The sequence below is a fragment of the Brachyhypopomus gauderio genome, chromosome 20 (genome assembly GCF_052324685.1).
Source record: "Brachyhypopomus gauderio isolate BG-103 chromosome 20, BGAUD_0.2, whole genome shotgun sequence".
Lineage (NCBI taxonomy): Eukaryota > Metazoa > Chordata > Actinopteri > Gymnotiformes > Hypopomidae > Brachyhypopomus > Brachyhypopomus gauderio.
In genome coordinates this window covers 8,638,317-8,662,696 of record NC_135230.1, presented here as the reverse complement: position 1 = coordinate 8,662,696, position 24,380 = coordinate 8,638,317, and the positions used below count along the sequence as shown (strand labels likewise).

Below are 24,380 nucleotides of genomic sequence, written 5' to 3'. Positions count from 1 at the left end.
GGTAGTTTGTGAAATTAAATGTTCAATATCAATTGTAAAATCATAAAGTTAAACACAGGATTTTTTAAAATCTTGTTGTCCATCACAGTGGACAGTGGGTCTTAATGTATATAATTCAAGCATGCTTTTTAGTGCTGCTGTTAAAACTTTTCTTTTGCAATTGCAGTGTATACAGACAAATAATCTGTTAAATACAGTGTAAAATAAGATAAAAATATTTATTCCACAAAGTACACTGCACATGATGTTAATTGACAGCGGAAATATATCAGAAATTGAAAGTTTGGATAGTGATGATGGTGAAGATGCAGAGAGTGCAAGTCTCTCAAGAGTAGGTAAACGTAGCTTAAATACAGGTACTCCAACACTCCCATTGTTGTCCATAACACAATGTATGAACATAGCTACTTTTAATTATTGATTCCAGGAGATGAGTAAGTACCAGTGATGGGGCAAGAAGTTGTTCTTGAGACAGTAAATGATGAGGAAGGATCAGGGAAGGAAAATGAGGAAGAAATTGTTTTATATTGTGAAGGTGATCCTTATGCTAACCTGTCCAACGTCCAGTGGCCAGTGGCGTCTACTTGGGAAGATCCTATCACAAACATCACTGAACCATTAACTCCATATGCTTACTTCAAATGATACATTCCACAAGAGATGTTTGAGCTGATGACCACCATGACAAATGTCTATGCTGAACAAACTGCTGTGAGGGGCTACAAACATGCATCAGTGCATGAAATAGAAGCCTTTGTAGGCTTGCACATTGCAATGGGAGTTCTGAGGTTTGCGAATGTACTGGGAATCGTACATGCAACCATAATTTCAACTAATTTCTCCTTGTTATATGTTATATATATTATTTTTCATAATAAGAGATGTTCCCAAAACTTGGATAGCATTTTTAGTCTATTGATCAGGTTTATTTTCAAAAAGAATAACAAACAAACCATAAAATTATACATATGATATAGCATTGCTTTACAACTGTTAAGACCCACCGTCCACTGCAGTGGACATAAAAAAAAAAAAAATACTATAAAAGTATTATATTTAATTTTTTTTTACTGATTCTTGTTTTGGAGTTCATTACAGACAGAAAATTGCATTCGTATATTTTTTTTCATTACTGGAACATAATTCGGGTCTGAAGGGGTTAAGAAATATTAATTGAAAAATATTAATGGTGTAAAAGCAGCAGAGTCGTTGTCAAAATAATCTGGAAGTTTTTTTTTCATATTTTTTACCTAGTTACCAACGGTTCACATAAGGTAAACTATGTATATTAGTAGTCTGTTTAGCGAACATCATCCAAATATTAATTTTACATGCTATATAATATATATATATATATATATATATATATATATATATATATATATATATATATATATATATATATATATATATATATAATTACATATGCATATATATATCAAATCAAATATATTTGTATAGCGCTTTTCACAACACATGTTGTCACAAAGCGCTTTACAGGATTTACAAGGTTAACAATACTATGGGTCCAAATCCCTAATGACCAAGCCAAAGGTGACAGTGGCAAGGAAAAACTCGGTGGGGAATAGGAAGAAACCTTGGGAGGACCAAGACTCAAAAGGGAACCCATCCTCCATTGAGCGGCCCGTTAACACACAAATTACACAAAAACAAATTATACAGATGAATACACAAGTCACAAACAAATCACACAATCAGGCTAAGTACATATTGTTCATAGTCTGTCCGCATTAGCAAACAAATGAATTGTGTAACAAAATCCAAAAAAAGTGCAACAGGCATGTCTTTTGCATGATGGCGTTGCAGCGCCTTCCAAATAAGAGATTTTATCAACTCCAGTTTGCTTGATCTACATCAGGTGATTAGTATGGGACAAAAGCGCACTGCTGAAGGACCCGCAGGATACACTGCAGCTTACACGCAACCTGTGCCTGCCTGTGATGGTTGTGCAAACTATCAGATCCGAGTTGATCCAAAGTGCCAGATTCATTAATGGAGCAGTCATATCATATTTAAATATCTCGGAGTTCATATAGATAATGATCTGAGTTGGAGAACACAGGTGGCTAGCGGTTGTTCGAGAATTCATCAGCGTCTTTATTTTCTGCATCGATTAAGATTATTTGGTGTCTGTAAAAATATTATGCTGATTTTCTACAGAGCTGCTGTTGAATCCATCCTGAGATATGGTATTACTGGTTGGTTTGGCAATTTAACTGTTAAATCAAAAACTCAAATACTCAGTCTGGTCAAGACAGCAGGTAAAATTATGGGCATTCCTACCCTTTTTAGTCCGCAAGAGCTGTTGGAACAGGAATTATATAGACAGGCAATGAACATTGTATTAGATAATACACATGTGCTGTCTTCTGAGTACCAGCTCATGAATTCAGGTAGGAGATATAAGGTTCTGTTAAGTAGGCATAATAGGTACAAATATTCTTTTGTACCACTGTCAATCAAAATGCTAAATAACACCAAGGTTTGACTGTATCCCTGTGTGTCTGGTCTTTTGTAATGACACATAATTGTAACACACTTAATGCACTTTCATGATATGTTATTTGTTCACATGGTGTTGTCCATTTATGTCTTGTGTTGTACTGCAGTATGCCCTCTGTCTAAGGAAAATTTCTCCCCTGGGAGACAAATAAAAGGAACTTGAACTTGATATCAGCCTGACCGAAGTGCAGCTCGCAACATGTGAAGAAGCAGAAATTTGTGCAACAGTAGATAGCCAACGTCTGAGAAATATCTCAGTAACAGAAATTTCAATTTAAAATGTGTTGTTGACTGTTGATTTCTGTTTATATATGCAAATATAAACTTGTAAGCAGTATGCATGCACTTTTAAGATTAAATCAGGGTTTTGGTCCCTGGCCAGTTCAAGCTTTCACTTTCAGTATAGCCATGCAGGTTCTGGTAAAGTCCAGCTGAGTAGCATCGAAACCATTATCGAACCGGTCATCTAACGTCTGGGTATAAATTAGACTGTCCAGTATGTTTTGCAATAAGACTTTCATGCGAAAAAAAATCACGCTACAACCTGCACAAGTTTGTGAGACATACATAGGTAATGACAGTAATAGTACATGTTGAGTTCTTACCAGAGCACTAACTCAGCTGATACCACTTGCCGTTGTTCTTAAATTGTATGTCTGCCTATGGTTATTTGTTCTTCTTGGCAAATGTCTAACTTGCAAAACACTAGGTAATGACATTGACTCCTGTAGTTTAGTAGTAGTCTGACTCAATGGTGTCTTGAATTCTGGCCTATCCGTACTATTTCCTAGGATGAAATCTATGATCAGATGCAAAGCACATTGTAAGTCGCTCTGGATAAGAGCGTCTGCTAAATGTCGTAAATGTAAATGTAAATGCTGTATACGCTACTCAAAACAATATATAGCTGTCACACTTCTGAAGCTTCAGGAAAGGCAGCACAAGAAGTGCTGAATAACGTTTCTTAGACATTGTCGCAACACCACGTCTCTCGCCGCCTGAACACTAGAGGTCGAGTTTTATCCTCCTTTTACCACTCCAGACGCCCATTGGCCCGCAGTGTCTCCACCCATTTTCCCAAGGATTCGCGGCAGATCGGTTTACGCAACTGCGGCACGTCACTGTGCGCGTTCACCATGTTCCGATTCTCGTAACGGTCTTCTTTTTGCGTAAGGGCGCTTTCTGTATGACGAACTCGTACTTCTAAGTAAATGACGTTATATTTCTCGTAAAAAAAACGCACGAGCGAGTCGGAGAGGAGAAGGAACGAGCTCGCGCACAGAACCCACGGCGGTTGGCCTGGTTCAGCGGACGGTTCCCGAGGTGTTCATCGGTCCGGCTTTAGACCTCAGAGGGACTTGATCAGTAACGACGTTCCCGTGTTTATGCGGCTGTGAAGCTGGAGTTCTTGTGCGAACAGTTTTTATTCCAGGGCTGATATTTTCTACATTTTTTTAAAAACTAAAAATTATCCGTTTTGAATGTTGGGCAAGTCGAATCCGCCATGGCAAGTGACTGGAGCATGGAGTCTCTCCGTGTTAGCACAGCGAGCTAGCTGGCTAGCTGTGTGAGGACGGTCTGGCTAGGGCTGTGTGAGGACGGTCTGGCTAGGGCTGTGTGAGGACGGTCTGGCTAGGGCTGTGTGAGGACGGTCTGGCTAGCTGTGTGAGGACGGTCTGGCTAGGTCTGTGTGGACGGTCTGGCTAGGTCTGTGTGGACGGTCTGGCTAGGTCTGTGTTAGGACGGTCTGGCTAGGTCTGTGAGGACAGTCTGGCTAGCTCTAGTTAATGCAGCACGGTTTAGGTAGCTAGTTGGAGTCTGTTTCTTCCTCCTGGGTCTGTCTGCCTGGCTAATGTTAACGCTTTAAACGCATATAGCTGTTAGCTAGCCTGTCTCTAGATTAGCTTTCTCCTGCTAGTTAGCTGACTAGCTAATACGGACAAGGCGGTTTTTTTTATGTTGGTCAAGAACGCGTAATTATTTTTTTCTTGTTTATCCACTGAGGGTTCAACACCGTCCACTGGACATTATACAGTTATTTAAAGGGACCCACACGCTTAGGGCGGTCGAGTAAATTAGTTTTGCCCACCACAGACGGAGGGATTTAGCTGACCACCACAGAATTCCCAACAAGGGCAGCGTGGAGCTCACGTCGGTGTGTTTAGTGGTAAAAGAGCGAGTGTGTTATCGATACACAGTGAACGGGGACTCGGTGGGGAAGTGCACACGGGCAGCCAACTGCCGAAACCCAGGAGAGAGATCCCAGAAATGTCGGGCCGGCCCAGGACCACCTCCTTTGCGGAGAGCTGCAAACCCGCACCGCAGCCCTCCGCCTTCGGCAACGTGAAAGTCAGCCGTAAGTACATTAGACGTATTCCACGTTTTGTTGAGTTAATAAGACTCTCGTCTTTTGATGTGTGGGTGTTCGCGTGAAGACAACCCGATCAGGATGCAAATGTTACGTTAAGTGCACTGTAACATGTCTGTAATTGGGCGATCTGCCGAGTCACACTTTCCCCAATTATACCCGATGTAGCTAGAAACGGAAGTGGGTTCTCAAAGATGCGGGCTTGGGTATTTTTCCGTCCGTCTTTTCACCACGGGTGCTTTAAAAACGCATTGTCCAGTCCTTCCTAAGCAGAAAACTTGCTGTGCAATAGTGCTGCTGGCAAGAGAGACGTGTGCGTCCAGCCAGTACGGTTCGGTTCGGTTATGATCCGCTAGCCACAGCAGTGCAGAAAGGGTGGGTTTGAACTGCCCGAGCTCCCGTTCATGGCAGGTGTCCAGTTGCTCTGTGGGAGCAGGGTTGGCTGTGGACTGATGGACCCTACCATACAGCATAATTACTGCCGTAGTTTAGATTAGTGATGTCAAAATCCTTGATCTTGCATTCCAGAGGGAACTGGGCAAGGAAGAGCGAACGGGAGAATGAAATGTGCCAAAAATGTCCTGACATTTGTCAGTCCAGTTAGTATATGTTTTGTATAAGTATTATACATAGTGACTGTTTTCCCCATTTCCCTGTCTTGCGCTCTCTCTCTCTCTCTCTCTCTCTCTCTCTCTCATGTCCATACCTGGCTGTATATGATGGATTATGTAACATATGTTTTCTGCAGCCTATAGTCTCACCTTTTTGGGGGGGATAATTAGCACCCTGTTCCCTGACACAGCCCCACTGGATCAGTCATTTCCTGCCCTAATGATGTCAAGCTCCCCATCATGCACTCTAGGAAGGGCAGATCGCACCACTCTCTGAGTCACTTACCCTGGCCTCTGTCCCAATTGGCCCCCTGATCCCTTCCTAGTGCCCTATTACGAACATACTTGGCAGAGCAGAGGAGGTATGTGAAGAAGTGTGTTTCCACTTCAAGTTATTTGATTGTCACGTTAACACAGGGGTCTGGTCTTCGAAATGAACTCGCACATAGTCCAATCCTAATCTAACACACCCGGTACACTTAATCAAGGTCTTAACACATCTGAGGAATAGAAACAGGTGTATTGTAATTTGGGGGTGGGCTTTTTGTGATCGTAGTTGGTCAACATGAAGAAGGAATGAAGTTGTGTGCTCTTACAGATACAGAGTTCTGGTGTGGAGTGTGTGTGTGTGTGTGTGTGTGCGCGCGCGCGCATGTGTATGCATCATGTTTCTCATCAGTTTCCTTATAAGTAGTCTTAGGTCAGATTTTCATCAGAAATCTGGCTACATCACTTTCACTAAGACTTCAGTCAAATTCACAACTCTGCACATTCGACCCAACAGCTTATAACAACCACATTTGCTGTCAACACAAAGCCAATCCTCGGCCTTCATTTAAATGTACTCTATACTCATTATATGCCCCAGACCAAGCTTAATACGCAACCCCAGTGGACCTGGACCTCGGCCCCGATGCACTGGGGGGTTCTGTTGGAGGACTGGTGCACCAGGGACCCATGCACATGCTTTGGCCTCGTGCTGAAAGCCCACAGATCTGTGTGACGGCTCAGGCTTCCTCTGACACAGTGCTGAGGGTCAGCAGGCTCAGATGGTCAGCAGATCAGTGACCTCTTTGAGGATATTGCCTAAAAAGGTAGCCAGAAACTAACGACAGCATGATGTCCTTTTATTTAGCAGTTCTAATAACCAAGTAACTCCAAATGACCTCCTGTAACAGGGATATAGATTAATTCACATGTCTTGCCAAGGGGCTCATGCTTATGTTAGTTAATATCTTATTGCTGTTATTGTACTATATAATAACCATTTCTCCTCCACTTATAGGGTCACCAGAGAATTTTAAATTCTCAATTTAATATTAAAATTTGTTAAGCAACTTGGTGAGGCCCCAAAGTAGTTTTAACAGCCCAATTATTCTTGTGGATCGCTTTCAAGGAAGAAACAGGCTCGCAACAGGTTCCAGGATTGATGGGAAATATCCTGTGCCTCACCTGTGTCCACACACGTGTGATGGTGCTACACAGAAAGGGCCAGAGGGCCTGACAAAATGGTGATGGGCTGGAATGTGCTTTATTAGGTAACGGAAGTTGATTCTCTGGGTACGGGTGAGGGCGCTCTGGGCGGCTGTACAGAGGCGTTTCGTCAGACTTCATCGTCAGGACCGTCGACACACGCTCGGTGGTGGTAAAGGGCTGTAAATCGGGCGGGTGGGGAAAACGTCCGCGAGCCCTCCCGTTCAGATTAGAGTTGCTGTTCCAGGACAGGGAAGTGAGACTCACGGCGATATTTCCATAGCAGCAGTGTGTTGAAAGAAGAAAACCAATAAGCTTTCAAATTGTACTAGGAAACCTTGAGGTGGAACAGAACGGAGAGATCGACATTACTAAGCGTTTGAAAAGTCTGTGGTAATATGCTTTCGATCCGTGGATTGATTGGGGAAACTAGTGCTTTCTATCTGCTTCATTCTGCTCTCACTCTCTCTTGGTGTCCCATCAGACTTTAACCTTCCCCTCATTAGCTGAATAGGTCGGCGTTCTTGAGCTGGGTGTGTCCTAGGCAGAGGGGTGTGTCCTGGGCAGAGGGGCGTGGCACACCTGCTTCTCACGTCATCTTCCCCTCCCCAAACTACCTCAGACGTGCCTGCTCGGATCTTGTATGCGAGTTTCTGTCCTGGATAACAAGTTTCTCTCTACACATGTCTCTCTGTGGAATATCCTGGGTTAATTAGAGGATTTTGTCACTAGCTCTTCGGGCTTGCAATGCCTTTATATATATGCACGAGAGGTAAGTTGTTCGTTTGAATAATGATGCTTTTTAATGTGCTACAGCTTGAACAGAACATATATAAAGAAGAACTTGTCTTTGTTCATACTTTGAGAGTTTTTTTTTTTCAGTAGTTTTGAAAGTCTCAGTTTGTCTCATTATTTGTTCGTCTTCTGGACCTCAGAGAGACGTTGAGAGGTTGAATCCTCTGTGTGTGTGTGTGTGTGTGTGTGTGTGTGTGTGTGTGAGCGCACGTGTACCACGACTCGATCTCTCCTGTTGCAAATGTCTCGGTACCAGGAAAAAGGAGTGAGAACTCTAGAAACTGCCATGCGTGACTCATTTAAAATGCTACACTGTGGATGTGTAAGCAGTGTGTGTGTCTCGGCCTGCCATTTATTGTGTGGGTGTGTGTACTCTGACCCCATCACATGTCTTTGGCCTGAACAGATGCTCGGTGCACTTTGTCCGAGCCCTGTCCCTCCCCCACCAGAGACTCACCGAAACTCAGTGCGTCCTGTACCTTTAAACAAGGAATTGTTTGACCACACTGCTATCAGAGCTTGAAATAAAACCTTTTGTTTTACTTATTTGCCAAACATTTTTGACTAAATTGCCCCAAAATGACACGCTCGGTTTTGGGCTGAGCATTCGGGCCAAATTTTTTTTAACAGATAAAGAAATGTTTCAGTTTTTTTCCCCTGGATCAATACAATAACGAGTATAGCGGGAAAGATAATGTGGTAGTGAGAATTAGGAGTAAGGTTTAAAGGCTGTTTGCTTTGCTGCCTGTACTGGTCACTGCTGACGCATTGTACCAATTACAGCAACTGTCTGTCATCAACACGAGTTATTTAAGTGTGAACAGCACATGAATAGTTCTGGTTTTTCAATAATGGAGGTATTTTTGTTTTCTAGTTTTGTTTCATTCAAAATATCAGACTGAAAAGTCTCCTTTTCGTGCTGGTCTGAACAGGCATCTTACTGAATGTGCGTTAGACCGTACCGCCCATTACGGTAGCTGTCAAAATTGAGACACATAGCAAGCAGTGCACGCCTGTACATACATGTGCTTCCTGTGATTCAGGCCGCAGGTGTATATGACTCAACCTTGTGTTGTATCCATGAATAAGCATAATGCATCTTCAATACCCCAAATGGTCGTGTGAGTATGTGTCAGTGTTTTGGAAGAACGGAATGTCTTTGATGTGTGAGTGGAAAACAAAATTAACTCCGGACCCTTGATCGTGAGAAGAACAAGAAAAAGACCCACATCAGAGTACATTTGACCCATTATCGTGACATCCCCAGTTTAAACCATTATCCTGTTATGGATCACTAATGAGAGGCTGAAGCACCTGGTAAACAGTGTGACCTCATGTGCTGATTGTACAGGTGACCCCTGCTTCAGCCGGTTGTGTAGATGATTCTAGGATGATACCTGGGAGTGGCGTTCTCCTCTAGTGTGTCACTCTCACGAGATGTTTGTTGATGAATGATGCTAAACACAGTCTGCTGCATGTGCAGCTGGTGCGTAGTCATATCGCTGTTGAGGTAGAGTTACTGTATATGATTAATATGTGGTCTGAGGTCAGGTAGGGTGTCTGTCATGTTTCAAATAAAAAGCGGATGTAATGAAAAAACGTATTTCTGTATCAGATGAGCAAGAACGTGAAAATACATTTGCACGTGTGAGAAACTTCTCACTAGCAACGCATTTCTGCCGGAATCCCGCAGTAATACACTCCCACACATCGTAACCCCCTGTAAGCTTTGTTTTCCCAGAATGCCGGGGAATGCCAAGATACCAGGAGCGCACAATACATCGTCCGCCTCTCTTTGTCACGGTACCGATATCGTCCAGGTCTGCAGTATGCAAACGAATCACCATTCATGCTGCCATTCATGCGATTGAACGGACATGCTTGAATTTGGTCAGAGCAAATATGGCCATCATCTACTAATCACGTCACTTGTTCCAACAGTGTACTTCCAGTATGCACATTTGCAGTGCATAGAGCCATCATTGGAGTTTCTTTTTGCCATTTCGTACAAACCCTAGTGTGTACTGCACAGGAATGTGACCTGGACTCACTGCTCCATCAGTTCACTCCTTCAGGTTTTCAGGAGTTGGCTTCAAAGGCGTACTGGACTTCCTCTCCCGCCAGTGGTGCATTTCCTGTGAGGAAGCAGGGGTCTGTCTGGGCCAGGGTGGGAGGGAGGAGGGGGTCTTGGAGGCTCTACTTGGTTCTTCATGCCGGGTATCGCAACCTCACAAACTTTCCTGCAGTGCGGTATTTTCCATGCGTCCCAAAGTAGGATGACCGCATGAATTATGAATTTTACAGGCCGTAAGAGTTGAAATTTACTCAGCCGAAATGGTCAACAGTGTATGCAGTGATGTCATGAAGAAAAGTTGAAGAAAGTTTTAAGGACTTTTGTTTTATGCAATTCCAGAAATAGGATGGGCAGTGTTTCCCTTACATTACATTACTGGCTTTACTTTTACTGACTTTTCCACTTCTTTCCCTTTTTCCATAAAACGGCGGCGGTGGTGACGGTTAGCCTCTTCGTGGTGTTGGGATACTAGATCCACGTAGCGTGCAGACCTACCTTCCTGAAACAAGCATGCGTGCGTGTGAGCGAGTCACTGCTGGGGAATGTGTAGCGGAAGCGTTCTCTCCATGTGAGCAGCCCTCCTAAGAAGCTGCGACAAATGACGGGAGGGACGAAAAAGTCCGAGAATGTGTGTGTGTGTGTCTCTCTCTCTCTCTCTCACACACACACCCATTCCAGTCCTTCAGGACAGGCAGCCAGCTCGCACTCTTTCCATCTCTGACCAGCACCAGTTCAAAATATTCAGCTTTCTCTCTCTCTCTGTGTCTCTCTCACACTCACTCACTCACTCCCTCTCCTTCTCCCCCTCCCTGTCTCTCTCTCTGTGTTTTAACCAATCACTTTCATGTGAAATTACGTTAGAAAACCTCACTAAAAGCCATCAACGATGCTGTGCTTGTTGCTATGCTACATACGGATCTCACGCTTTTTATCAGATTATAATGACAACGAAGACCCTCTCTGAAGAAGAGTTCTCCCGAGTGATAACGAAACGCCCTTTGAGGGAATCGGGCCTACAGTGTTGCTCAACTGCAGCACCTCTAAAAGGAGGCTACACAAGAACAGCAAAACATGTAGTTTTACTGGGTCACCAAGAAAACAACAGAACACGGCAGCTTTGAAGATCATTTATACTGCTGGCTTTTGCCACTTCTAGCTTTCCAGTTTCCATCCACTCCATCCGTCTCCCACCAACACGTTTGACATTTACTCTGAATTGTCTTCTTCCCAGAGAGCCAGAGATATGAGGACCAGAGGGTTACTGATCTCAAAGCTGCCTTGAGCTTGCTTTGCTACTGCTGCGGCGTTTTGCCAGACAGCTGCGCTGATCTGTGCCATCTGGCCTGGGCTTTTATTTTTTCCTTCTCTAAAAACCCTATGGTGGGCTTCTCCGCAGCCGGAAGCTTTTCTTTGGTGCCCTGAGCAGCAGTAGTGGTGCAGTCTCCATCAGGACGTGTCCAACAGCCACCGAGCTGTTTCTTTTGTGTTTCTTGTGTTATTTCAGTCTCTGCATTGCAGAAACAAGGGGAAAGCCCTTCTCTTCCTCTGCCCAATCCTCCATCCTGGCCTTTACTTCCAACACGCCGAAGAGCGCCAGCTACTAAAGTCTGGTTGCGAATGTCTGTTACAGTAGTTCTTTCGTAACCGGCATCCCGCTAAAGGAACAAGGTGCACTGTGACTCCCTGCAAGTACGGCAGTACTGCGTATCCTGACATTTCTGATGGGGAAATTGCTGTCTCGTTGAAAGCCAGAAGTCTTGTCGGTCCCAGTCCCGCCAGGACGCCACAGGACTTGGCCAGTTGCTGCGTCTTCAGGTGCATTTGGACCTGATGACGATGAACGCAGTAGTGAATGTCAGTGGTTGTGACAAACACAATTCCTTACCCACACATTGCAAACGTTTTAATCAGGTTTAATTTTGGAGAAGAGCTGTTTTGTCAGCCGTGGAGAATCACGTTGGCTGTTCCCTACCACAAAACCTGCTGAGTCATGGCACAGGCAGTCGAGGATAAAACCCAAAAAGGGGTTGCAGACTTGAATGCTGCAGACTTGAATGCTCTGTTGCTCCAACCTTACACAAAATTTGAAGAAGTTTCCATTTAGTCGGGTAATTTAATGTAATGTTAATGGAACGTTTGATTTCTGAAATGTGTGAAATGTTTGTTTGTTTTATCCTGTCTCTGTGGTTGTATTGTTTTACCTTCTACTGCATAAGAGCTGTCTGTGGAGTTGACCTATTTCAGATCCTCGTATAATAAGCCCATATATTCATTAATTGTAGGTATATTTGATTGCAGGCTTATGCCTCATTCATACGACTCATCCTGGGTGTAGGAGAGCCATATCTCTCTCATCGTGCCCTTCTCTCCTTTCCTCTCTGCATCTCGAAGGCTCCAGGATGTCTAATTGAACTTCCGACTTGGGCGCGAAATCGTTTTGCGAGCGGCGGTCAAATCCGTCATCGCTTAACAACAATCGTTCACACGGCGCCATAGCCGGCGAGGCTCTCTGCTGGGCCCGCCGAGTGGGGAAACCGAGCCGTGAGCACTCCAGGGAGAGGCGCTCTTTTGTCTGAGTTTTTACGTCTTGATTGCCGGGTAGCACGACAGATGCTCTTTTACCGCTGGATCCGCTAATTCCGGCTTTCGTGTCCTAATGGCGGCCTTAGTTGGTTCGCTAAACTTCTCTAATTCGTTAATTGCCACCTTCAAGTGTTAATTTTTGCCATATTGATGTGCTCCTTTTGTGTGTCAGCAGAACCACAGTGTAGGAGTGTGTGTAGCGTAGACGCTGAAGCTGCTGGGTTTGCGAGCGGCTCTTGTTTCTTCTTTTCTATTAGGTCCATTTTAGGAGGCATCTGTGGAACTTCTAGGTGTGTTTAATGTAGATTATGGTGTCGTCACATTGCACTTCACTGAACTGATTCTCATGGATGTTTCTGATCTGTGAACAGAAATATGCTGTAGTAGAGTCTGGCCTTTTCTGAGTACAGCCCGTAAGCTTTGGAGTTGCCTTCCCGGGGGTTCTTAACGATGGAGAGTTGCTGCAGAGCAGGTGAAGACCTCTCTGTTCTGATTAGCTGTTGTAATCCAGTAATTAATGATTTATGTCACTGTTGTACTTTTAGTTGTTGTAAATTTCTGTTCATGCATTTAAACCATGTTTTGTATTTTTACATTTTATTTGGACTACATCTAGTGTAACCAACCTCAGAACAGCTGAGCAGAGATCGTTTGTCTCGGTCTGAGGAGCTGTCGGGTGGAAGGCAGAAAAGGTGACCGTAGAGGAGCTCCGTTCACCTGAGGAGGTGTAGGTGTCACGGTGGTGTAGATCTAGGTGTCACGGTGGTGTAGATCTAGGTGTCACGGTGGTGTAGATCTAGGTGGTGTAGATCTAGGTGTCACGGTGGTGTAGATCTAGGTGTCGCGGTGGTGTAGATCTAGGTGTCGCGGTGGTGTAGATCTAGGCGTCGCGGTGGTGTAGATCTAGGCGTCGCGGTGGTGTAGTGAAGGGTGGGGGGTTTGGTCAGGGTGGGAGTTTGGACTGTGTGGGGGTTTGGCCCGGGTGGGTGGTGGTTTTCTTTCCCGCCTGAGAATGCTGTCAACCAAAAACTTGCAGCCGTTGTGATGTGCGATGCGACCTTGACCTTTTGACATGCTGAATGCTGCTGGTTGGATGTCATGCTCTGCCTTATGTTACTGAATTTCCCTGGTTGTGGTCTGACTTTCTCCCCCCCCCCCCCCCCCCCCCCCCCCCCCCCCCCTTTTCACAGGGGATAAAGACGGCAGCAAGGTGACGACTGTGGGGGCCACCCCGGGGCAGGGCCCAGACCGGCCTCAGGAGGTCAGCTACACGGACACCAAGGTTATCGGAAATGGCTCGTTTGGCGTGGTCTACCAGGCCAAGCTCTGCGACACCGGAGAACTGGTGGCCATCAAAAAGGTCCTGCAGGACAAGAGGTTCAAGGTGAGCATAGAGGAGCCTGTGTGTGCACGAAACACCATGTTCACCAGCTACGGAAGACGTAAGAAGAGCCCTTTTAAATTTTGTCAGCAATTTTGATCAGTTTTGATCGTTCGTGGGCCCCATTTCAGCTGTTCAGGTTTCAACAGGATCAGCTGGTTCGCTCTGATGATATATTGGTGTCCGTATCATCATCGCATGTTCAGATCTACGTCAGCCTTCAGATGATTGCCTAAATTACACCATGTCCACGCAAGGCTTGGCGCGTTCCGGCCGTTGTAATTGTGCCCGTTGTGTACGGAGTCTGTACGACACACAAATCTGCCCATGTTTAGAGTGCATTATGATGGTAAAGAATAGAAATATGTTTGTACATGCTGAGGTGCTTTCAGATTGATTCAGTGGCTTGTCAAGAATCGGCATAGTTTAGTTAAAAACTTTCTGTCTGGCTGCCTGTCTGGCTGCCTGTCTGGCTGCCTGTCTGGCTGCCTGTCTGGCTGCCTGTCTGGCTGCCTGTCTGGCTGCCTGTCTGGCTGCCTGTCTGGCTGCCTGTCTGGCTGCCTGTCTGGCTGCCTGTCTCGCTGCCTGTCTCGCTGCCTGTCTCGCTGCCTGTCTGGCTGCCTGTCTGGCTGCCTGTCTCGCTGCCTGTCTCGCTGCCTGTCTCGCTGCCTGTCTCGCTGCCTGTCTCGCTGCCTGTCTCACTCTTTGTGAATTCTCAATACAGAACCGTGAGCTGCAGATCATGAGGAAGTTGGACCACTGCAACATTGTGCGCTTGCGCTACTTCTTCTACTCCAGTGGAGACAAGGTGAGTCCCCCCCTGTCCTCTCCCCTCCCGTCCTCTAAACCCCTCCCCTTTTCACCTCCCCTCCTGTCCTCTAAACTCCTCCCCTCCTCTCCCCTTAGTACTGTTGGAGTCCTTGGTTAAAGCAGCATAGTTATGACTCGGAGGTAGAGTTCTACAGGACTGGAATAGAAACCTGTTGACACAAGGATCTGTCTGCAGATCCCTTGATGTTATTTTACATTGGCTAATTCTTTGCGTGGGACCACACTGTGCTTTTACTGAAAGGGTTGTGTTCTAGGACTGAATACCTTTGTATAGGCTTCAGATGCTTGTTGGTGTTTACAAACATGTTTCTGAATATTCATCCGTCTAAAAACAACATCTGCATGCTGTAAATATCGTAACCTCTAACATGCTTGTTCCTGTAGTTCAGTATTCGTTTGGCATCCTTAACATTGCTGTTGTAATAATGTGTGCCATAATAGTGCTTCATATAAAGGCAAGGAGGCACAACCTAACCTGGATATCATTTATTTATTCTACATTTTACATATTCTATATACAGTCCTGTCAGTTTATTGGGTTCACCTGCTGTATAGTTCTCCATAGCTGATGAATATGTGGGCTATTTTATAAGGAAGGTCAAACACTTTCCAGCCTTTTCCCTTTTCTGTGTGTATAATCCATTAACTTTCTTTTTGATTTTGTTGTACAACCTTTTAAAATATACTTTATTTAGACTTGCGTCACTCCAAGTATGCATTTAAAAATAATCTTACAATAATGTTTTTATATTATTTCATAGTTTTTTTGTATAGTAGAATGTCTGTCGTGTGAATCAATTTGTAGCTCTGACACACTCACACAATTGCTGATGTAATGCAAGCTTGTTGATAAAATGGGTAGTTTATTTTTGCTGAATTAAAAATAAGCCGTGGATAACGGAGATTAGTTGTATATTTACGTAATGAACAAATAACCTCCCAAACTATAGTTGGAGAGCCCACCCCTGGGGTCATTTGTATAAGGAGTGTGGAAGGACAACCACGGTGCCCTGTGTTCTAAAAAGCTAAGTAGAACCAGAGAGGCATCAAACGTTCCCGTGAGACGCTGGCCGTGGGTCTGCTGGAGAAGGACCTCCGCTAGATGCTGGGTGCTCGCCGCATGCCTTCACCAGCCGTGAGGTCAAATCCGTGCAACAGCTAAAGTCCTTACATCATGAACTGGAAATAGAGCGGGCTTTACGATTAACACTGGCCAAAGGAGCGTGGGTGTGGAATTACTCAAAGCGCTGACGTAGAGAGTTATTCTTACGTACACGCGCACAATCGAGGCTTTTTTCTTGTCCACCGCGGGCGAGGAGTCGATCAGAGGAGGGAGTGCGGTTGGCGTAAGAGTTGCGCAGGAGTGTCTGAGCGGAACAGGAAACCCTTTAATGATGGACGCGCTACACCACGCAGGGAACTTTAATCAAGTCCATGGCTCTGTGTATTTCCTCAAGACTGTTCTGAAATATTACAGGAGAAAATCAGCTAGCACATGTTCTTAGCACCACAATATAGTTTTTATTTATTTATTTATTTTAATAATGCACTTATTGGAATTTGTGGTTTATTAACCATCCTTACTTCTTCTGGGAGTTATAATTGTCTGGTACAAAATTCTAACACACAGGACGGCATCCTGTGTCTGCCTGTCTCTCTCTCACTCACTCACTCACACACACACTCACACACACACACACACACACACACACAGAGCTAGACATAGTGAGAGAATTCCGTGCTGTCATGTCTGCAGCCTCTTCTGTCCCATGGTGATGTGGGTGTGGCTGACCCATGGGAGTATGTCCTGACCTAGATAAAGGGTCAGCTGTGTTATGTAACCGTGCTAAGATGACACACAGACATTAGTACACACGAACGCACGTGTGCACTTCCACAAGCTCTTGACGTTTGGGTTGAGTAGAGTTATCAGTGAGTGAAGATAACTCTACTCAAGCCAAGAGTGTGAGCTGGTGTGTTTAGATGAAATGGGTTATGGGGACACAGGGTTCTCTTGTGTCTGCAGAAAGGTCTGCACTTCTCAGGTGTAGACCCCTTATCCAGCACCTACACTTGAGCTGCTTCTTTCTGATTAATTTCTTCATTTGACCAATATGCCCATTATCCTATCTAGAATAAAATATATGCATACACACACACACACACACACACACACACACACAGCGCACCCAAACGCATCCACACACAACAGAATCTAAGCTTGTGTTCCTGTAGATGGCACGCTCTGTGGATGCTTCTCTGACATCAGATAATCACAAAGCATCTGCACCTCTGCAGCCAATCGCATGGTGGCATTCAGCGCAGAACGTTAAGGAAAACCAATCATGTTGCCCTCCGCAAACCGTTCAGCCAATAGGAGAGTAATTGCAGGGCTGCTGTTGTGAGGCAGAAAGTGACTCATCATCTTCAGCGGGTTTATTTTTGAGGCCGGGCTGCAACAGGAGAGCATTTTTTCAAACACACAAAAAAGAGAATGTGGGGTAAAGATACAGCAAAAAAAATAAAAAGTAAAAAAGAAAAATAAGTTGACTGTACAAAAGTACATCTCCACAAGCATACACGCTATCCCTCAGGGTAGACTAGTACTGTGGCAAATGATACGCTTCTGGTGAGTCATTCCAGTGAAGTCTGAAAATAAAAATTATTAGCATATCACTGTTTGCCTCTTGCCTGTGTTTGATTAGTGATGTCTGTTGGGGAAAGCACAGATCATTAAGCTTATCCTCTGTGTAGCACTGTTTCTACATTCTCTTAAGCCCGAACTTCATTTGATCGCTTGATTTGCTTGCTCCTTTGGAGGAAAACCATGTCTGAGTGACGTTTCGCTCTCCGCACAATTTGCAGAAGGATGAGGTCTACCTGAACCTGGTGCTGGACTACGTTCCAGAGACGGTTTACCGGGTTTCCCGACACTACAGCCGGGCCAAACAGATCCTCCCCATGCTCTACGTGAAGGTACAGGCCTTCCGCCTTGTGACCCAAAAGACAAACCCAGTTGGGCTCAAATCAGTACAGCCAAGACGTCAGATAAATATTACCATGTGAATACAGAAGAGCAAACTGCATTAAACTTTTGCCATTAAGACATGGTGGTAAATGGTCTTTTTAAATGAGTGACGAGCCGTGTGTGTGTGTGTGTGTGTGTGTGTGTGTGTGTGTGTGTGTGTCCCCTCAGCTGTACATGTACCAGTTGTTTCGGAGTCTGGCATACATCCACTCATTTGGGATCTGCCACCGGGACATCAAGCCCCAGAACCTGCTATTGGACCCCGAGACGGCCGTGCTCAAGCTCTGTGACTTTGGCAGGTGTGTGGGGGAGAGAGGGAGTGTGTGTGTGTGGGGGAGAGCGAGACACTCTTGGAATAGCCCTGGGAAGTTCCGCAGCTCTGACTCACCGCTGGTTTGCAAAGGAATCCTTTACCAGAACAGCCCAGGCCACGTGGAGCGCAGCCGGGGTTTGGTTCCCTGCAGCTGCCAAACAGCAGCATCGCTCTAATGGTGGTGCTGATGATGCCGAAGGCTAATCGCTCCCTCCCTCTTCCCCGCAGTGCCAAGCAGCTTGTGCGTGGCGAGCCCAACGTCTCCTACATCTGCTCTCGGTACTACCGGGCCCCCGAGCTCATCTTCGGAGCCACGGACTACACATCCAGCATAGGTATCGTACACCCCCACACGCCCCTTCACCCGCCCCTCTGGCCCGTGCGCTGTTGTGCCTCACTGCCCGCCTTGCGCCCTCTCCCCCCATAGATGTGTGGTCCGCGGGCTGCGTTCTGGCAGAACTCCTGCTGGGCCAGCCCATCTTCCCCGGGGACAGTGGCGTGGACCAGCTCGTCGAAATCATCAAGGTGTGTGTTGTGTGGGGGGGCATGGAAGTATTGGCATGGAATACTTTGCCTTATGTATGGGTGTCATTTTGGTAACTTTTTTTTTTTTTTTTTTGTTATTTAACTGCTGAGCACCACTGTAGTTGAGGAAGGATCCTTGCAATGGCTGGCGTCATTTATTAAGGGCAGATGTAACCGTGCTAAGATGACACACAGACATTAGTACGCACGCACGTGTGCACTTCCACAAGCTCTTGACGTTTGGGCTGAGTACACCATCCAGTCCCCAGTCAGATAATCATTACGCAAAGTCGTCTGATCAGAAAACACAGTAAGATGGAGTCAATCACAGAGCTAAAAATGGAAGATGCGTCATCAATGACCCAACAGCACAACACGGGGCGATGAGGCATGACGGCACATTTGGATTAAGGACAGAGCAGGTGCTAACGGTGAATGTGGGGGTTACACCAAACACCACAGAGTGAAACAAAACTACACATGGTGCATAGTGTCCTAGCACACGCGGCACTGAAGGGCCATGTGGACGCCGTGATGGAAACGGACCGGAGAATCAGACGTGGAGTGAAGTAAAGCAGCATGTATGTCAGAGTGTATGTTGGCTGAAACCAAAATAGCAACAGTGATGAATTTGGTCCAGTACATAGACTACGATAAACATAGACACAAGCTGCCCTCCAACAGGCCAGTGCTATAAGACGAATATTAGCTGCTGCATTTTCTCGTGCTGTTAAATGATACAGCCAGATTGAAAGACATAACTGTGTAAAAAGACACAATTGTGTGTAAAAAAAAAAAGTCCACTTTAGTCCATTAAAGATATTTAAAAGAAACTGTTTGATTGCTGTATATTGTCTTGGGTATTATTTTTTGCACATACAAAGTTCACTCTAATAATACAAAACTTAATTTGCATTACATTTTCCAAATGTATTTTGTAAGGTTAATTATAGAGTATTGTTCCCACATGTGAAAAAATCAGGAATTAATTTTAGTGCAGGAAAATTTCATTCAGTACCTTTCTATCTCATGACCCAGCCAGCCCAAGGGTTCACCAGGAGTTAAATGGAGTCTGAGATGTTGACTTGGCCCCTGGTTCATCTCTGTGTAGGTTCTTGGGACCCCCACACGCGAGCAGATCCGTGAGATGAACCCTAACTACACGGAGTTCAAATTTCCACAGATTAAAGCGCACCCATGGACTAAGGTTAGTTGGCTATTTATTTGACACAAAGGTTCTCTCTCTCTCTCTATCTCTCTCTCTCTCTCTCTCTCTCTATCTCTATCTCTGCTGCGATCATATTCCGTTGTTTTTACTGGCCTGAATCCTAAAATCGAAATTGCACTGCAGACGTCACAGCGCCCCCCTGTGGCACTAGGGTCTCAATGCAGCATGTGTGCTCACCCGTCTGGTCTGTGCGCACGTGTCAGGTTTTCCGTCCGAAGACCCCCCCGGAGGCGATTGCGTTGTGCTCGCGGTTGCTGGAGTACACCCCCACGGCACGCCTCACACCGCTGGAAGCCTGCGCACACGCCTTCTTCGACGAGCTCCGCACGCCCGCCCTCAAGCTCCCGAACGGCAGAGAGAGACCCCCCCTCTTCAACTTCACCACTCAGGGTACACACACACACACACGCGCGCGCGCACGCACACACACACACACACACGTTTAAGACCCGCCCTCACATTCACACAGACCTGTACCAAACTAAAAGCTTTGACCACACCCATGTCCATAGTATATCTTTATTATTCTAGACCTGGTTTAGCATACCACGCAGGCCTTTTCATTGACCGAGTGGATTAAATGGTGCAGTGTGTAGTAATGGCTTCTTCTTCTTTGCTCTGGTTTAAGAGTTGTCCAGCAACCCCTCACTGGCGTCAGTACTCATTCCCGCCCACGCCCGTAGCCAATCAGGAGCCTCCCCTCCTTCCTGCACCTCCTCTACTGCAGGTTAGCACTCACCTGCAAACACCACTCTTAGCAGTCCAGCACAAACGTAGCTTTACCTTCATCTCTCTCTCTCTCTCTCTCTCTCTCTCTCTCTCTCTCTCCCCGTCTTAGACATCAGCAGTGGAGAACGTGGCCCAGCCACCAATGCCGCCTCTGCCTCCGCCCCCAACCCCTCTACCTGAGCACCACCCAACCACTCAACAGGCCAACCCCATGATGCTGCTCATAAACCACGCCCACTCCCCCCAGGTTGGGGGCGGGGCTACTAAAGATGAAAGAGGGGGGAAAAAAGAAAAAAAAATGCTCACGACGAGACACAGACGAACCAACTGAATTTTTACTTTCTCTTCCCCCAACCCCCATTAGTTTATTTTGTTTTTTGTTTTTGTTTTTATTTATTTATACTAAAAGACATTAAGGATGTCCTTAAAAGCCTCTCCTCTGTTCTTGGCTTGGGGAGGAGAGGAAATGACGAGAAGTTTGATGATAATATATACGTGTGCTTATATAGAGATACAGATATATAGACCTACAGATATGCTTTTCATGTGTCTCCTTCAATTGTTTTTATTTTCTGTTTTAAGGGTAATTGGTTCACAGTAGCCTTGGTTGCAACCTTTCTTGTAATCATACCGAATGCAGATCTCTGCACCTTGGCCCCAACCTTGTGACCTTTGACCCAGGGCCCAGGAGAACAAAGTAGGAGTGTGTGGCAAACTTGCCAGTCTCTGGTCCTAGACAGAAACGGCGTTGAGGGTCAGTGTGGTGGAACCGAGCTCGCTGGCCTCTCTGTCTGCCCATGAGTATTTTGTTTTGCCGCTGACCTGAGACCTGTAACTAGTATGCGCTGAAGCATCTCTGAGAAAGCGTGCGAGACTTGGGACCGAGGACAAGAAGGGACACGACGACTGATCCGAGTTGTAGACGCGTGTTGCCAGTTTTAAGCAGTGTGACCGTCGTAATGGTGAAGGTTATGATTTGGCTTGGGTCCCTGATCCCAGACCAGTCTAAAAGGGCTACTTAAACCTAGAACGCGTTGAATGGGCGAGAGCAGATTTCCGAGGCTTTTGTGGGCTATATATTGGGTTCCTGTGAAATATCATGTGTGTAATGTTGCCTCTTTCATGGTATTGTTGGGTTGATGTGTACGTATGCTCGGCATGGATGCTCTGCTGCTTTATATACTCTATGCTCTTTTTTTTTTTTACTTCTTCCATTTTTTATGTTTTGAAGGAGTATACCTCTGTTCTCACTTCCCCTCCGTGTGCTAGTCTTCCCATCTAGTTTACTGTGTGGTTTGTATGTACTGACTGTGCATACGGCGGATCCTTGTTGTGTGTGTGTGTGTGTGTGTGTGTGTGTGTGTGTGTGTGTGAGCGCGCATGTGTGCCTGTCTGTGCGCGTTCATGAAAACATGTATGCCTACTGTATTTAAATTTTCAGACCTTTTAGGGTGTCAAATAAGCAGAATGCTGCAATGAACAAAGTTCCAATGCAAACACCAGGGGGAGGGCAGGGTTAGAGCCCCTCCATCCAGAACCGCAGAGAAGCCTCCTCCCCAGCCAGAAAGTCCAAAATGGCCAATGGCAGCGCGTGTGTCTGTGTAGGACGTGTCTGAGGAAGGTCCACAGGCTGCGCTCAGAACTCTGGGAGGGGGGGGGGGGGATTCTCAGTGTGGGTCACTGGGGTCAGTACATATTGTGGGCGGAGAGGGGGGTAGTTTATAAAGCTGCCGTGCTGAGTTATAGTGGTATCTTCACCAACTTGCTTCACGTTTTGCTCATGTTCGTGTTCAAGATATACAGGGTCTCCAGGTTTTATCTGAGCAGTTGTCCAGCTAACTCAAATCACGCCACTGAATCAAAACAACAGCTTTGTGAAATACCTCCGCCGGTCTTTGCAGAACTTGGCCATCCCTGCTGATCCAAGAGCGCTTTTCTGTGATGCCCGTCGACGGGTCTGGGAGATTTCTGTAATGAGATGGTTGTGAATCAGCATCACTGAGCTTGTGCCATGCAACCGATTGTAGTGGCAGTAACTATGTGCCATGTGGACACGCCCGTTGGACCTCCTAAGATTCAGGGTTGCGGGGGAAAATGAAACCAGCCATCTATTAGTGTAACATCGACGACTACGTGGAGCCCTGGGTTGCTAATCTGAGACCAGGGTTGAGATCCTGAAAGGGTGAAACTGACCTCAGATTAGTGTGAATGAGTAACTTCACCTTAGAGCCATGGACCTCCCTGGAGTGCTGTTGAAAGACCACAGTTCCCAGATCTCCTCCTCCTCTCTTCCTCAGCCTCTCCTGGCTGTTCCAGTCCTCATCCTGCTGCTTGTGGCTTTTTACATTTTAATTTGTTTATTTTAGTTTTTTTTATTTTTATGTTTGAGTTTTGGAAGTATGTGTTCCCAAGCATCACGGGGCCGGGGGTTATTACACGGCCGTTAAATGTAACGTGACTACTGCTTGGTTGTCTTAAGCTGAGCCCAAAGCCTGTTTCATAGTTCACACTTTATGATCGATCTCATTGGGATGTGAAGGGCATTAGTAGTTTGAGTTTAATACACTTAACTCTCAGTTCATGAAAAGCCCTAAAAACCACGAACGGACATTTTATTTTATTCAACACGCGTGGCCGCCGTTAACTTGTGAACTCGGTGGTAATTCTCTCCGGATCTTTAACTGTTTTACTTTTGTTGAAAAGGGGAAAAAGGTGATTACGTCTAGGATCATGTTCTGACCTGTCTGTACTAATCTTGGTAACTACAAATTCCTAGACCAAAGGAAAAGACGTTCAGCCGAGCAGTGTTTGGTTGTTTTTGTTTTTATTTGTTTTTTCTTCTCTAATGGTGCTGTTATGTTTAGTCCCTTTGCTCTCCGTGTACTTTTATCTGTAATGAGAGACTTGATGGCAGTGTGCACAGAACGGCTCTCTCCTTTCAGCCCCTTGGTCTCACCCTTTGAGCCGTAATCGCCTGTCTCTATTTTAAGGGTGCACATGTGTAGGGTCTTTTAAAAAGAACTGTTATTACAGTTATTTTTGGTGTCTGCTGTTATTCTTTTTACCCGCTTACTGTTAAAAGAATATGATGTCACTCTCTGCAGTATTACTTAATCAACTATGGCAATAAGTATTACACAAGTGGGATTTTTTTTTCTGTAAAACGTACGCTTTCAGCAGCACTCGATGGGAGACATGTCACGTAGCATTAAGTACATAATAAATATCAGTAATGATGCATTTTAGAGTATGTAAATGCTTTCTGCCTGTACAATTTACAGCCATAGACATGTCACTTCCAAAACGACTATCCAGATCCCATTTTAAATAACTTTTTGTCTAAATTAATTACCTGCACAATCACACAGGTTCAGTGAAAATGCTTTAAAAAAATAAAATAAATGAAAGACGGTTGCTGCATATATGAACATACACTTGTGTGTAGCTGTTGAGACTTTATAACTACAGACAACTATCACATTATTACTTGAATGCCTGTTGAAATTATATAGAGATGTAATTTCATTTGAAACTTTGTTTTCCCTCTTGTGATTCTTATGCTAAACGTCTCCCTGTAAATAATGTTCTGTTAAAATGTTCTGTTCTGTTCTGTGTAAAATTGGTATTTCAGAAGAGTAGTTACCCCGGTACTGTAATTTGCATTGAATAAAGTTTAGGTTAGCCTGAAAACAGCTAAATCTCCTTTTGCCCCATTTTCTGGTCACATTTTTCAGTTTCAATGTATGCGATATATCAGTTATTCTGTTTTAATGGTGGAACATGAGATTAAATGGAGGTTGTGAAAACCAGTTATATGAATAGAAGATATGAATGGACGATAATTCTACCACCACCAGAATTAGGATGAGGCTGGTGCAACGGCTGAACCCGCTGACCTTCACACTGAATCAGGCGCCT

General features: G+C 45.2%; 1 protein-coding gene across 2 annotated transcripts; it reads left to right on the top strand.

Annotated features, from left to right (window-relative positions):
- Nucleotides 1-3,660: 3,660 nt before the first annotated feature.
- gsk3bb (glycogen synthase kinase 3 beta, genome duplicate b) lies at nt 3,661-24,154 on the top strand. 2 transcript variants are annotated; one of them, XM_076982464.1, is made up of 11 exons: nt 3,661-4,879; nt 13,618-13,811; nt 14,533-14,616; nt 17,505-17,615; nt 17,836-17,966; nt 18,209-18,315; nt 18,408-18,505; nt 19,617-19,712; nt 19,937-20,123; nt 20,362-20,460; nt 20,572-24,154. In XM_076982464.1, the coding sequence occupies exons 1-11, from the start codon at nt 4,792-4,794 to the stop codon at nt 20,640-20,642; spliced, it is 1,266 nt and encodes a 421-aa protein (XP_076838579.1). In that variant the 5' UTR covers nt 3,661-4,791; the 3' UTR covers nt 20,643-24,154. The 2 variants fall into 2 exon arrangements, with proteins under 2 accessions (XP_076838579.1, XP_076838580.1); XM_076982465.1 differs by lacking the exon at nt 3,661-4,879 and adding an exon at nt 7,595-7,747.
- Nucleotides 24,155-24,380: the final 226 nt, after the last annotated feature.